This window comes from Ammospiza caudacuta, chromosome 15, assembly GCF_027887145.1.
Source record: "Ammospiza caudacuta isolate bAmmCau1 chromosome 15, bAmmCau1.pri, whole genome shotgun sequence".
In the NCBI taxonomy this organism is placed as follows: Eukaryota; Metazoa; Chordata; class Aves; order Passeriformes; family Passerellidae; genus Ammospiza; species Ammospiza caudacuta.
In genome coordinates, this window is record NC_080607.1 from 12,114,337 (window position 1) to 12,129,706 (window position 15,370).

At 56.2% G+C, this 15,370-nt stretch overlaps 2 protein-coding genes across 2 annotated transcripts; both read left to right on the forward strand.

The window, feature by feature from the left end:
- Positions 1-315: 315 nt before the first annotated feature.
- Positions 316-7,680, forward strand: LOC131564424 (bactericidal permeability-increasing protein-like). Its single transcript, XM_058814864.1, has 15 exons — positions 316-430; positions 1,251-1,350; positions 2,031-2,159; positions 2,769-2,924; positions 3,277-3,340; positions 3,775-3,838; positions 4,285-4,376; positions 4,541-4,717; positions 4,916-4,975; positions 5,100-5,267; positions 5,547-5,614; positions 5,844-5,886; positions 6,236-6,299; positions 6,793-6,869; positions 7,476-7,680. Exons 1-15 carry the CDS (start codon positions 316-318, stop codon positions 7,521-7,523), a joined length of 1,425 nt encoding a protein of 474 aa, XP_058670847.1. The 3' UTR covers positions 7,524-7,680.
- A 912-nt stretch (positions 7,681-8,592) lies between these two features.
- LOC131564464 (bactericidal permeability-increasing protein-like) lies at positions 8,593-15,221 on the forward strand. Its single transcript, XM_058814910.1, has 15 exons — positions 8,593-8,707; positions 9,528-9,627; positions 10,235-10,363; positions 10,783-10,938; positions 11,323-11,386; positions 11,820-11,883; positions 12,325-12,416; positions 12,581-12,757; positions 12,956-13,015; positions 13,140-13,307; positions 13,587-13,654; positions 13,884-13,926; positions 14,276-14,339; positions 14,833-14,909; positions 15,174-15,221. Exons 1-15 carry the CDS (start codon positions 8,593-8,595, stop codon positions 15,219-15,221), a joined length of 1,425 nt encoding a protein of 474 aa, XP_058670893.1.
- The last annotated feature ends 149 nt before the right edge of the window (positions 15,222-15,370 follow it).

Genomic DNA, 15,370 nt, shown 5'->3' on the forward strand with positions numbered 1-15,370 from the left:
GCTCTGCTCCACTGAGGATGCCACAGGCAGGGATTGCTGGCAGTGACGGAGAGATGGAAATTGAGCTGTTGCCTCCCAGTTTCCACTGCTCCTTCCCTGCCTTGGGTGGGAGTCACCAGGTGTGCCTCTGTGCTGGGCCATGTGCCCATGGTGCCAGCAGAACAGCAGAGCAGGGGGGTAGCCAAGCAGGAAGTCCTGGGGACACCGCCTGTTGCACCTCACACCACCTTTGCCCAAAGTTCCTACTTTGGCAGGGATATAAAGGTGGTGTGGGCTGGGAGAGCCCAGCATAGCTCTGCACTGCAGGAGGCCAGGATGGGAATGCGGAGCGTGGCTGTGGCTTGTGGGGCACTGACCTTGTGCCTGGCACTCACCACCGCCACCAACCCCGGCTTCGTGGTGAGGATCACCCAGGCAGGCTTGGACTACGGTGGGTTCTGCTTCTCATTTCTCTCCTGACAGCTGTCCTGGTGGCAGAGGTGTGGAGCCAGGTACCCTGTGAGAAGTGCAGGGTCCCGGGGCAGGATGGGGGATCCTTGGCCATGGGTGCCCATGTGAGGAGCACAGGGACAGGGTGGGGAAATCATTGCACAGGGGTGTCAAATGCACCATCGGCCAGGGCTTTCCCTGCTGCACCTGCCTGCCCCCCATGCCACGGCTTGATGGAGCCCCTGCAGAGGGGCCCAGCCCTGTGGGGTGTCAGGGAGCTGCAGCCAGGCAGTGTGGGAGGCTGGCACAGCAGGAGAGTGCTGGTCCCACAGCACATCCAAGCCGTGAGCCCTGGAGGAGGGAGCTGCAGAGGAGAGAGGAGTTGGGGAGTTTAGGGAGGGGCAGTGACAGAGATGGATGGGCCCCGTGCTGGTTTTATCGAGGCAGGCAGAGCCCGGCTCCAGCAGAGCACAGTTATGGATTGAAATGCACTCTGTGAGAAACACAGAGCATCCCAGTGCCTCAGACCTCATGCAGATCTCACCCAGCGCACTGCCTGGAGAGTGAGGACTAGGACACCTCCCTCCTTTCTGTGGCCACAACCTTCCCCTGGGGCTGCAAGCAGGGCACCAGGCAGCATTGCCTGGGTGCTCACAGGGCTCTGTGCGTGGAGGTTTGCTTTAAAGCCAGCCTGGGAGGCAGCATCACCTGGATCTCTCCTTTGATCCTTCTGCTGCATGCCCGGTGTGTGCTGCAGCTCCTGTGGCTGGAAGGATGGAGTGGTGGAATGGTGGAGTGATGCTGTCCCTGTGTCCCTGTAGCCCAACAGCAGGGGATTGCAATCCTGGAGAAAGAGCTGGCCCAGCTGAAGCTGCCAGATTTCTCGGGTAAATCAGGGAAGGTGCACTATTCATTCTCCAGGTAAGCCTTGTGAGCCTCGCCAGTGCCTTAGAGGAACTCACTGCCCCCCAACACAGTTGAGGGGCAGGACGAGTGGGGAGGTTGGGGGGCTCCCATAGGAGTGAGGACCGTCCTGTCCCCACCACAGCTCCCTGAGCTGTTGGCCTGTCCTTGGTGAATGTTCCTGCTTTTCTCCTTTCCCAAGGGGAAAAATGGAACTGGGGTCATGGCACTCTGGCCATGGGTGGACTGTGTGCAATCACAGCCTGGGTAGTGGAGGTGACCTTGCCTGTAGGACCAGGACACACGTTCCTATGTGAAGCAGGAGCCCAGTGCCTGTGGAAATGCCAGCTCCCTGCTGCCCAGGTGCCTCTCTGCTCCTGCAGTGCAGCATTTGGAGCTGCCTTGGGTGGCTGCAAGGGCCACATTCCCAAAGGTGCCGCTCTGCTCTGTGTGTCCCTGCCCGGCCTAGCTTGGGAGCAGCAGCATTGCAGCTGGAAATGCTGCCAGTGCAGTGACTCCATCCTGCTCACCCTTCTTCCCTCTCTGATTGTCTTCCTCCCTCCCTCCCTCCCTCCCTCCCTCCCTCCCTCCCTCCCTCCCTCCCTCCCTCCCTCCCTCCCTCCCTCCCTCCCTCCCGTTGTGCTTGGGAGTGTGGAATCATTATAACATGACTTTTCTTTTTATTTGTATATTTTTAGCCTGCGCATTCCCAGTTTCCGCTTGCCGTACTCCCGGATTACCCCGATCCCCAACGTGGGCCTGCAGGTCTCCATCTCCAACGCCTTTGCTGAGCTGAATGGTGACTGGCGGGTGAAGTTTCTCTTTATGTGAGTGGCCAGCTCTTCCTCTCCCTATTCAGGCACCCACTCTGTGTCTCCCACTCTGGAATTGGACAGGTTTTTTCTCCTCTCCCTCTCCCTCTCCCTCTCCCTCTCCCTCTCCCTCTCCCTCTCCCTCTCCCTCTCCCTCTCCCTCTCCCTCTCCCTCTCCCTCTCCCTCTCCCTCTCCCTTCTCTCTCCCTCTCCCTCTCCCTCTCCCTCTCCCTCTCCCTCTCCCCCTCCCCCTCCCCCTCCCCCTCCCCTCCCTCTCCCTTGTGTTTTGGGCAGCTGCCACTTTGCTCCCCCAGATATGATGGATAAAACAGGCTGGGAGGCAGAAACAAGCCATGTGAAAGGAGGGCTATACATGGACATTCAGGTGTCTCCTCCACGACCCCTATGTGCTCTCAGTCCCCTCTATTTAAAGGTTATCTGACCTGGTTTATGTGCCAGTGAAATTTGGTTCCCCTGAATTTAAACACTTTCCCAATCTCCTCTGGATGCACCATACAAGGGGGAGAGTGATCCAGATTGATGCATCCTCAAGTAGATTTGAGGTCTCTTCACCAGGCCTTGGCATTGACAAACGTCTCTTTCTTATCCACCTTCTCCCTGCAGCAAGGGACATGGATCTTTCAACGTGAAGGTACAAAATGTCAACATGAAAATCATCCTGAGGCTGGGCAGTGACACCAGTGGGAGGCCCACCATCAGCACCTCGGGCTGCACTGCCACCATTTCCAACGTCCGGGTGCGCTTTTCTGGCAAGCTTGCGTAAGTGACTTTACCGAAAGGTCTGGAAATGCTGTGTGTTAGCCCACCTGCCATGGGAATGTGGCCTTGTTTAGAGGCGTAGCTTGTTGACAAATCTGAGGTTGCCTGGTCTTAAATCTGGCCTGAATTTCTCCTGCTGTGGCTGCACATTTGAGGGGATGGGTGTGGTTTTCCAGTGAGTCTGTTTTCAAATGTAAACCCTGGGACAAAGCCAGATGCCAAATTGGTGTGGGAGTGATGTTCCCAGGGTTTTGCTTGAGAATGATGTTCTCTATTGTCTCCCTTTCCTGGGCACATCCTTCTGCAGTATGGATCTGAGCTAGCCAAGGCTTCTCTCTGTGTTTCTCTGCAGGTGGCTTTACAACCTGTTCCACCGCATTATTGAGAGGAAGTTGCGAAAGACTTTAGAGAGCAAGGTATGTGAGCAGTGGAAGGCTGGGTCCTGTGTTTTCTGGTTGTGTTTGGCCCCCACTTGTAGGTAATGTCCTCGAAGGCTCAGAGGTAGAGATGTAACTAGAGCCAGAGCGCGCCCCTGTGGGTGGGTTAATCCTCTCTGTTGCTCTTTCTCGGCCATGCCCTGGCTGCTCAGCACGGTTCATTCCTGCATGGGCCACATGAGATTCCCCTTCCAAGGGTCTCCCCAGAGCTGAACTGTGCCGAGGGGAAATTGCTGCTAACAGATGCTTGTAGGTATAAAGCCGGCTTGTGTCTTGGACACTTAATGTGCTTCCTGATGAATGCAGGCAATCATCACAGTGCTCATTTACTTAAGCAAGCTTTGTCATGGAGCTGGGTGAGTGGCTGAGACCCGGCTGCCCCTGCTCAGCCCTGTGGCCTTTCCGTCCCACAGGTGTGTGACAATGTGGCCAGGTCTGTACAAAACGAGCTCCAGAAGCAAGTCCGGACTCTGCCAGGTACAGGGGGGCTTTAAGTGGGCTTAGAAGCAGATCTTACTATCTATTCCCAGCCATGAGGAATGTTTTACTTTGTGTCTGCTCCTCATGTCCTGGTGTTAAGGCACCCAAGCTGGGAGCTGGACAGCATATTCTTAGCAGACACAAATCACTGTGTGTCTTGTCTGGCTGTGGGAATTCCTTCAGAATGCTCACCAACTGTCAGGAGCTTTGGCTACTTTAGCTGGGGGACCCTGGCCGCTCCTCAGGTCCAAGAGATGGCTGTGAAAAAGTCAGGGGGAAAATGGGGATTTTTGCTTCCTAGCAGAAGTGAGCAGAGGAGCAGTTGGTAGTGAGTTGATGCACCAGGAAGCCCAGTCATGGCACTGCCCAGATGCCAGTAGAGGCCATATGCTCCCAGATTTCCTGACCATCTCCTTACTCATCTCCCTTCCTTGTGTTTGCAGTCACAGCCAGGATAGATGACAAGATTGGGATTGATTATTCCTTGGTGGCACCCCCAAGAGCTACCACACAGTCCCTGGACCTGGACCTGAAGGTGAGAAGCAGCACTGGGGACACTTGATTTGGCCAGTGCCGTTGCCAAAGGCAGGTGGGAACCACAGTTTTGGTACCTGCTGCAAATGCTGTTGGCCAGCGTGAGTCAGCAAGTGAGCCCCAGTGCTATTTGCTGCCCTTCTCCATGTCTCTCCCTCCTCCCAGGGTGAATTCTACTCCCTGGCCCACCGCTCCCCCGTGCCCTTCTCACCGCTGCCACTGGCCTTCCCCTCGGATCACGAGCGCATGGTTTACTTTGGAGCCTCCAGCTACTTCTTCAACACAGCTGGCATTGCCTACCACGAGGCTGGGGCACTGGTCTTTGAAATCACAGAGGCCATGGTGAGTGGCACGAGTGGCACAGGGCAGGGAAAGAGGTTCCATTTGCTGAGGAGCTCTGGGAGCAGCCAGCAATCCTGGAGAAGCCCCAGTGAGAGAGCTGGGGGCTGTGGGATGAGGCTGTCAGATATGGCAGCATGTGGGGATGCCGTGGGCTCCTCTGTGTCACATTGCCCCAGTGTGACAATCCTCTCCCTGCAGATCCCAAAGGAAGCGGGATTCAGATTGGACACCTATCTTTTCTCAGCTTTCATTCCCCAGGTGAGCAATCTGGCCCTGCCTGCGCAGAGCTCCTGCACACACAGGCTTTGCTCTGAGCCAGGTGTTCTCCCTCAGGACTGGGGGCTTGTGCCATCATTCCCATCCTCTCCTTATTCCCAAACAGCTGGAGGAGATGTACCCAAACATGCCAATGAAGTTCAAGCTGTCCACTCCCACTGCTCCATTCCTGACTATTGGAGAAGGAGGAATCTCATTCCAGCCCATTGTGGATATCCAGGCTTATGCCATCCTTCCCAACTCCAGCCTGGCTCCTCTCTTCCTCCTCAGCCTGGTGAGTTCAGACTGTGGTGCTGGGGCAGAAGGGATTTTGAGCTGTGCCCTGTCCTGTTGCCTAGATCCTGCCAGGGGAGCTGCCAGGTGCTGTCCAGGCACAGTGAGGGTGTTCCCAGGTGAACAATTCCTGAGCTGACAAATGCCAGGTTTAATGCGGGATGCAGACACGCCCCTGGATGGGCAGTGGTGTGTTTCAGCTGGTCAGAGCCGTTCCCCTGGTGTCTGCTTTGGGCTGAGGTGGGGTGAGCACTGCCAGAGCTCTGTGCTCTCTCCCCAGACAGGGAACGTGTCCGCTGTCATCAACGTGAGATCCGGCCGCATAGTTGGGAGCCTGGATGTGGGCAGGTACAGAGGGCAGCAGCCACTGCCTGGGCAGGGGGTGGCTGGGGTCTTTCTGTTTTGGGTGCCCAGGGCCAGAGAGGGGATGGGAAGGTGCCTGGGATGTGGGCTTGCTGTGCAGGGAAGGAATGAGCTGGGGCTGGAGGGAGTGGGACCTGCATGGCCATCCATCGATGGGTGGAATCGCTCCCTCCCTGGGCACATCCTCCACAGCACCACTTCTGTCCCTGTGCAGGATCAGGCTCTCTCTGAAGGATTCAGCTGTTGGCACTTTCCAGGTAAGCTCTCCTTGACCACAAGCAGAGCCCCCAGCATGGAGCTGGCAGCCTGCTGGGGGCAAGGACAGAGAGTCATTCCCCGCTGCCTCCCAACATGGGACCCCACACTGACCCTGCAGCCACCTCCTGCCTCAGCCTGCAAGGCTGGGAAGGGATGTGAGCCTGATCCATTGCTGCTCTCATCCCAAACATTTCCCACACTGCCACAGGGAGCAGACAAAGCTGCTGGTCTCTGGTGAAGTGTGTGCCCATTCCACTCTTTATCTCCTTTTTCTAATTATCCTGAAGTACCTGCATGTCTCCTGTCCTGCAGGCTAAAGCTTTTCCTCCCTCTCTCCCCACTCCCCAGGTACATTTTGTGCAGTCCATTATGAACTACTTGACTTCCAGTGTCCTCCTCCCACGTCTCAATGGTGAGAACCTACTGAGGGGAATGGGGTTGCTGGAGCACCCTCCACTCAGGTTGCTCCATCCAAGGGGTCCCAGCTCACTAATTAAATCCTCCTTGCCAAGGCTGATGCAGGGCAAAGTGTGTGCAGGAGGCGGCGGTGAAGCAGAGGGAGCCTCTTGCTGCTCTGACAGGCTCCCAGCAGCAAACGCAATGGAAAATATGAGCCCTGTGCAGACCCTAATGCTTTCCAGACCCTCTCCCCGAATCCCTGCAACTCCTGCCTCGCCAGCAGCTCAGACCAGAGTGGGGCTGGTGGCAGGAGTGGCCAAGGGGGCTGTCCTGGCACAACAGGCAGCCCTTCTGTGGAGCTTGGCAGGAGTTTCCTCTGCCTGCCCCAGGACCAGTGGAGGAGAGGAAAGGGCTGGGGGAAGGAGGGGGACACCTTCTCTGAGTGCTCTGTGCTCCCTTGACTCCCATTGCCATCCCGATGCAGACACATGTGTTGTCTTTTCCAGCCCGCTTAGATGAGGGTTTCCGTCTGCCGCTGCCAGACAGGATTCAGCTCTCCAATATCCTTGTGAGGTTCCACCAGGTGAGTGAGAGGGAGCAGCTGGCTCCAGCTGGGGCCCATCCTGCTGCCCACAAAGCCCTGCTTACCAGCACAGCCTCCATATCTATTTCCCTCAGCTGTGCCGTGATGTGATGGACGGGAGCTCTCAGCAGCAAACCAGATCTCTGCTTTTCTTGGCTGCATTTTGGGTGTCTGGGATGGCACCACATCATTCTCCAGTTCTTAAGCCTGGGGTCTGAGTTTCCAATGCTGCTTTTTATAGCAGTGTCATCCCCAAATCCCTGCTCTCCCTGACTGGCAATGCATTCATGGATGCTGTGATGCCTGGTGGGATGCAGCCCCTGCCTGCTCATCTGTAAGGAGCTGTAGTAGGTGCAGGGGAGCAGAGAGAGCCCCTGTTGTGGGGGGGCTTGGGGAAACCCCAAAGCAGGGATACAATGGGGATGCTGAAAAGCTGTAGTGAGGTGTGGCTGTGAAATGCCTCCAGAGCCTGCCAGGGGCAAAAACTGCCACAGGGATTGCCAGAGCACATGTCCCAATCCATTCTGCCTTCAGGGATGTGCTGGTTGCTGGGCAGTGCAGCTGCCAGGGCCTGTAGCAGCCCAGCACTTTCTCTCTTTCTCCCAGAATTTCCTGCTGCTTGGAGCAGACGTTCGTTTCCAGCCCCGGGGATGAAGATGTGGTGATGAGAGCCCTTCAGTACTAAATCTGCTCCATTCACCACTTTGCCCTTCCCTGCCTGAGCCAAAGACCACCAGTCCTGCCACTGTCCTGCACTGCTGCCTTGGTCTGCACCCTCCATCCTCCTGCTGGGGCCTCACTTGGAGCTACCATGAGCTGGGGGTCCCGTGCCCTGGGCCACCCCCTCCCCTCCTCCCTCTGAGCAGCAATAAAGGCATTGGTGCTGGGGCTCTGCTCTTGGTGTCACTGTCTGCACCTCGGGCCACACAGGGCCAGATGGGAGCTGGATCAGGGCCACTTTGTTGGGCTGTTACTATGGCCATGGTGAAGCACCATGGAACACCTGTGTCCTGCTGTCCTGTGGCTTCACTCCAGCCTTGGGGCAGTGTGGTTGGAAAAAACACAGTGGCTTAAGGAGGAAATTCTGCACAGGGAGAAGCTGGTCGATGTCGTGGCAGGCCCTGATGCCTACCATGACCTCTCTGTGCTGCAGATCCTGTAGGTATAGGGACAACCTCAGTTGTCACTGGTCCTGACCACAGCCCATTCTTATGGGTGACAATGAACTTGTCCTGTCTGGGAATGGGTAAGAGAGGTTTTATTTTGAACTGATGATTTCTCTGTCCGAGTTCTCTCCAAACTCAAGCAGGCTGCTCTCACTTTTCTTCCTGTGTCCATGGGTTTTCCATCATGGTACCCAGCCCACAGACCTGCCAGTGTGAGGCTGGAGAGCAGCAGCAGTCCTGCCTCTGGCACTGGCACAAGCTGCCTGGGGAATTCCCAGGCTGGCAGTGACGGAAAGATGGAAACGGGGCTGTTGCCTCCCAGTTTCCACTGCTCCTTCCCTGCCTTCAGAGAGAGGCACCAGGTGTGCCTCTGTGCTGGGCCATGTGCCCATGGTGCCAGCAGCACAGTGGAGCAGGGTGGTGGCCAAGCAGGAAATCCCAGAGGGGCCCCCGTGGCTCCTCACACCACCTTTGCCCAAGGTTCCTGTTTTGGCAGGGATATAAAGGTGGTGTGGGCTGGGAGAGCCCTGCACAACGTGGCACTGTTGAAAGCCAGGATGGGAATGCAGAGCGTGGCTGTGGCTTGTGGGGCACTGACCTTGTGCCTGGCACTCACCACCGCCACCAACCCCGGCTTCGTGGTGAGGATCACCCAGGCAGGCTTGGACTACGGTGGGTTCTGCTTCTCATTTCTCTCCTGACAGCTGTCCTGGTGGCAGAGGTGTGGAGCCAGGTACCCTGTGAGAAGTGCAGGGTCCCGGGGCAGGATGGGGGATCCTTGGCCATGGGTGCCCATGTGAGGAGCACAGGGACAGGGTGGGGAAATCATTGCACAGGGGTGTCAAATGCACCATCGGCCAGGGCTTTCCCTGCTGCACCTGCCTGCCCCCCATGCCACGGCTTGATGGAGCCCCTGCAGAGGGGCCCAGCCCTGTGGGGTGTCAGGGAGCTGCAGCCAGGCAGTGTGGGAGGCTGGCACAGCAGGAGAGTGCTGGTCCCACAGCACATCCAAGCCGTGAGCCCTGGAGGAGGGAGCTGCAGAGGAGAGAGGAGTTGGGGAGTTTAGGGAGGGGCAGTGACAGAGATGGATGGGCCCCGTGCTGGTTTTATCGAGGCAGGCAGAGCCCGGCTCCAGCAGAGCACAGTTATGGATTGAAATGCACTCTGTGAGAAACACAGAGCATCCCAGTGCCTCAGACCTCATGCAGATCTCACCCAGCGCACTGCTTGGAGAGTGAGGACTAGGACACCTCCCTCCTTTCTGTGGCCACAACCTTCCCCTGGGGCTGCAAGCAGGGCACCAGGCAGCATTGCCTGGGTGCTCACAGGGCTCTGTGCGTGGAGGTTTGCTTTAAAGCCAGCCTGGGAGGCAGCATCACCTGGATCTCTCCTTTGATCCTTCTGCTGCATGCCCGGTGTGTGCTGCAGCTCCTGTGGCTGGAAGGATGGAGTGGTGGAATGGTGGAGTGATGCTGTCCCTGTGTCCCTGTAGCCCAACAGCAGGGAATTGCAATCCTGGAGAAAGAGCTGGCCCAGCTGAAGCTGCCAAACATCTCGGGTAAATCGGGGGAATTGCACTATTCACTCTCCAGGTAAGCCTTGTGAGCCTCGCCAGTGGCCTGGAGCCACCCACTGCCTTCCTGACCCTGGCAATGGAATGGAGGTTTGGGTGATGGTAGAGAGCACCTAGAGCAGTGAGGACCATCCTGTCCCCTCCACAGCTCCCTAAGATGTGGGCCATGTCCTTGGTTCCTGTTTTACTCCTTTCCCAAGGGGAAAAATGAACTGGGGTCATGGCACTCTGGCCATGGGTGGACTGTGTGCAATCACAGCCTGGGTAATGGAGGTGACCTTGCCTGTAGGACCAGGACACACGTTCCTATGTGAAGCAGGAGCCCAGTGCCTGTGGAAATGCCAGCTCCCTGCTGCCCAGGTGCCTCTCTGCTCCTGCAGTGCAGCATTTGGAGCTGCCTTGGGTGGCTGCAAGGGCCACATTCCCAAAGGTGCCGCTCTGCTCTGTGTGTCCCTGCCTGGCCTAGCTTGGAAGCAGCAGCATTGCAGCTGGAAATGCTGCCAGTGCAGTGACTCCATCCTGCTCACCCTTCTTCCCTCTCTGATTGTCTCACTTCCTCCCTCCCTTGCCTTGTGCTTGGGAGTGTGGAACCACTATAACATGACTTTTTATTTCTATATTTTTAGGCTGCACATTCCCAGTTTCCGCTTGCCACACTCACAGATTACCCCAATCTCCAACGTGGGCCTGCAGGTCTCCATCTCCAATGCCTCTGTTGAGCTGAATGGGGACTGCTGGGTGAAGTTTCTCTTTATGTGAGTGGCCAGCTCTTCCTCTCCCTATTCAGGCACCGACTCTGTGTTTCCCATTCTGGAATTGGACAGGTTTTTTCTCCTCTCCCTTGTGTTTTGGGCAGCTGTCACTTTACTTCCCTAGATAAAACAGGGTGGGAGGCAGGAACAAGGCATTTGAACAGCAAGCTATACATGGGCCCTCAGGTCTCTTCCACCACCCCTACTTGCTCTCATTCCCTCTATTTAAAGGTTATCTGTCCCCGTTTATGTGCCAGTGAAATTTGTTTCCCCTGAATTTAGACACTTTTCCAATCTTCTCTGGATGCATCATACAAGGGGGAGACTGATCCAGATTGATGCATCCTCAAGTAGATTTGAGGTGTCTTCACCAGAGCTTGGCATTTACAAACTTCCCTTTCTTATCCCCCTTCTCCCTGCAGCAAGGGACCTGGATCTTTTGACCTGAAGGTAGAAAATATCTCGATCAAATTTATCCTGAGGTTGGGCAGTGACACCAGTGGGAAGCCCACCATCAGCACCTCAGACTGCAGTGCCCGCGCCTCCAAAGTTGGGTTGCACTTTTCAGGCAAGCTTGCGTATGTGACTTCACTGGAAGCTCTGGAAATGCTGTGTGTTAGCCCATATGGGAATGCCATGGGAATGTTGCTTTGCCATTGAAATGTACTCCCTGTACTCCCTGTAAGGAGTAGCTTGTCGGCAAATCTGAGGTTGCCTGGTCTTAAATCTGGCCTGAATTTCTCCTGCTGTGGCTGCACATTTAAGGGGGTGGGTGGGGTTTACCAGTGAGTCTGTTTTCAAATGTAAACCCTGGGACAAAGCCAGATGCCAAATTGGTGTGGGAGTGATGTTCCCAGGGTCTTGCTTGAGAATGATGTTCTCTATTGTCTCCCTTTCCTGGGCACATCCTTCTGCAGTATGGATCTGAGCTAGCCAAGGCTTCTCTCTGTGTTTCTCTGCAGGTGGTTTTACAACATATTCAAGAAGGGTAATAAGTCCCTGTTGCAGAAGCAGTTAGAGACCATGGTATGTGAACATTGAACAGCAGGGCCCTGAGATTCCTGGTTGTCTTTAGTCCTCGCTTCTGGTTAATGTCCTTAAAGGATCAAGTATATGGATAGAAATATAGCCAGAACGCGCCCCCGTGGGTGGGTTAATCCTCTCTGTTGCTCTTTCTCGGCCATGCCCTGGCTGCTCAGCACAGTTCATTCCTGCATGGGCCACATGAGATTCTCCTTCCAAGGGTCTCCCCAGAGCTGAACTGGGCTGAGGGGAATTGGTGCAAGGTATTGCTTGTAGGTATAAACCCTGCTTGTGTCTTGGACACTTAATGTGCTGCCTGATGAATGGAGGCAATCATCACAGTGCTCATTTACTTAAGCAAGCTTTGTCATGGAGCTGGGAGTGTGGCTGTGACCCGGCTGCCCCTGCTCAGCCCTGTGGCCTTTCTGTCCCACAGGTGTGTGACAATGTGGCCAAGTCTGTGCACAATGAGCTCCAGACATACATCTGGACATTGCCAGGTACTGGGATGCTGTGTGTGGATTTAGGAGCAGTTCTTCCGGGCTTTTCCCAGCCATGAGGAATGTTTTACTTTGTGTCTGCTCCCCATGTCCTGGTGTTAAGGCACCCAAGCTGGGAGCTGAGGAGCACCTTCTCAGACGATACAAATCATTAGGTGTCCTGTCTGGCTGAGGGAATTCCTTCAGGATTTGTGCCCATGGGCTGGTCCGGGCGTAGGGTACTTTAAGGGGCAATGATGGCCATTCCTCAGATCCAAGAGATGGCTGAGAAAAGTCAGGGTAAAAGTGGAGGTTTTTGCTTCCTAGCAGAAGTGAGCAGAGGAGCACTTGGTAGTGAGCTAAAGCACGAGGAACCCAATCATGGCACTGCCCAGATGCCAGTGGGGGCCACCTGCTCTCAACCATGTCATTCATACTCACCTCTCTTCCTTGTGTTTGCAGTCACAGCCAGGATAGATGACAAGATTGGGATAAATTACACCTTGGTGGCACCCCCAAGAGCTACCACACAGTCCTTGGACCTGGACCTGAAGGTGAGAAGCAGCACTGGGGACACTTGATTTGGCCAGTGCCGTTGCCAAAGGCAGGTGGGAACCACAGTTTTGGTACCTGCTGCAAATGCTGTTGGCCAGCGTGAGTCAGCAAGTGAGCCCCAGTGCTATTTGCTGCCCTTCTCCATGTCTCTCCCTCCTCCCAGGGTGAATTCTACTCCCTGGCCCACCGCTCCCCCGTGCCCTTCTCACCGCTGCCACTGGCCTTCCCCTCGGATCACGAGCGCATGGTTTACTTTGGAGCCTCCAGCTACTTCTTCAACACAGCTGGCATTGCCTACCACGAGGCTGGGGCACTGGTCTTTGAAATCACAGAGGCCATGGTGAGTGGCACGAGTGGCACAGGGCAGGGAAAGAGGTTCCATTTGCTGAGGAGCTCTGGGAGCAGCCAGCAATCCTGGAGAAGCCCCAGTGAGAGAGCTGGGGGCTGTGGGATGAGGCTGTCAGATATGGCAGCATGTGGGGATGCCGTGGGCTCCTCTGTGTCACATTGCCCCAGTGTGACAATCCTCTCCCTGCAGATCCCAAAGGATGTAGAATTCAAGCTGAACACCTCTGTCTTCTCAGCCTTCATTCCCCAGGTGAGCAATCTGGCCCTGCCTGCGCAGAGCTCCTGCACACACAGGCTTTGCTCTGTGACAGGTGTTCTCCCTCAGGACTGGGGGCTTGTGCCATCATTCCCATCCTCTCCCATCTCCCATACAGCTGGAGGAGAAGTATCCAAACATGCCAATGAAGTTCAGGCTGTCCACTCCCACTGCTCCATTCCTGACTATTGGAGAAGGAGGAATCTCATTCCAGCCCATTGTGGATGTCCAGGCTTATGCCATCCTTCCCAACTCCAGCCTGGCTCCTCTCTTCCTCCTCAGCCTGGTGAGTTCAGACTGTGGTGCTGGGGCAGAAGGGATTTTGAGCTGTGCCCTGTCCTGTTGCCCAGATCCTGCCAGGGGAGCTGCCAGGTGCTGTCCAGGCACAGTGAGGGTGTTCCCAGGTGAACAATTCCTGAGCTGACAAATGCCAGGTTTAATGCTGGATGCAGACACGCCCCTGGATGGGCAGTGGTGTGTTTCAGCTGGTCAGAGCCGTTCCCCTGGTGTCTGCTTTGGGCTGAGGTGGGGTGAGCACTGCCAGAGCTCTGTGCTCTCTCCCCAGACAGGGAACGTGTCCGCTGTCATCAACGTGAGATCCGGCCGCATAGTTGGGAGCCTGGATGTGGGCAGGTACAGAGGGCAGCAGCCACTGCCTGGGCAGGGGGTGGCTGGGGTCTTTCTGTTTTGGGTGCCCAGGGCCAGAGAGGGGATGGGAAGGTGCCTGGGATGTGGGCTTGCTGTGCAGGGAAGGAATGAGCTGGGGCTGGAGGGAGTGGGACCTGCATGGCCATCCATCGATGGGTGGAATCGCTCCCTCCCTGGGCACATCCTCCACAGCACCACTTCTGTCCCTGTGCAGGATCAGGCTCTCTCTGAAGGATTCAGCTGTTGGCACTTTCCAGGTAAGCTCTCCTTGACCACAAGCAGAGCCCCCAGCATGGAGCTGGCAGCCTGCTGGGGGCAAGGACAGAGAGTCATTCCCCGCTGCCTCCCAACATGGGACCCCACACTGACCCTGCAGCCACCTCCTGCCTCAGCCTGCAAGGCTGGGAAGGGATGTGAGCCTGATCCATTGCTGCTCTCACCCCAAACATTTCCCACACTGCCACAGGGAGCAGACAAAGCTGCTGGTCTCTGGTGAAGTGTGTGCCCATTCCACTCTTTATCTCCTTTTTCTAATTATCCTGAAGTACCTGCATGTCTCCTGTCCTGCAGGCTAAAGCTTTTCCTCCCTCTCTCCCCACTCCCCAGGTACATTTTGTGCAGTCCATTATGAACTACTTGACTTCCAGTGTCCTCCTCCCACGTCTCAATGGTGAGAACCTACTGAGGGGAATGGGGTTGCTGGAGCACCCTCCACTCAGGTTGCTCCATCCAAGGGGTCCCAGCTCACTAATTAAATCCTCCTTGCCAAGGCTGATGCAGGGCAAAGTGTGTGCAGGAGGCGGCGGTGAAGCGGAGGGAGCCTCTTGCTGCTCTGACAGGCTCCCAGCAGCAAACGCAATGGAAAATATGAGCCCTGTGCAGATCCTAATGCTTTCCAGACCCTCTCCCTGAGTCCCTGCATCTCCTGCCTCGCCAGCAGCTCAGACCAGAGTGGGGCTGGTGGCAGGAGTGGCCAAGGGGGCTGTCCTGGCACAACAGGCAGCCCTTCTGTGGAGCTTGGCAGGAGTTTCCTCTGCCTGCCCCAGCACCAGTGGAGGAGAGGAAAGGGCTGGGGGAAGGAGGGGGACACCTTCTCTGAGTGCTCTGTGCTCCCTTGACTCCCATTGCCATCCCGATGCAGACACATGTGTTGTCTTTTCCAGCCCGCTTAGATGAGGGTTTCCCTCTGCCACTTCTGGACAGAATTCAGCTCTCCAATATCCTTGTGAGGTTCCACCAGGTGAGTGAGCGGGAGCAGCTGGCTCCAGCTGGGGCCCACCTGCTGCCTACAAAGCCCTGCTGACCAGCACAGCCTCCAAATCCAGTTCCCCCGGCTGTGCTGGAAAGTGATGAATGGGAGGGTGCTCTTCACTGAGATCCCAATGGCCCAGCAGCAAACCAGAGCACATGTCCCAATCCATTCTGCCTTCAGGGATGTGCTGGTTGCTGGGCAGTGCAGCTGCCAGGGCCTGTAGCAGCCCAGCACTTTCTCTCTTTCTCCCAGAATTTCCTACTGCTTGGAGCAGACGTTCGCTTCCAGCCCCAGGGATGAAGATGTGGTGATGAGAGCCCTTCAACACTAAATCTGCTCCATTCACCACTTTGCCCTTCCCTGCCTGAGCCAAAGACCACCAGTCCTGCCACTGTCCTGCACTGCTGCCTGGGCCTGCACTCTCTATCCTCCTGCTATGGCCTCACCTG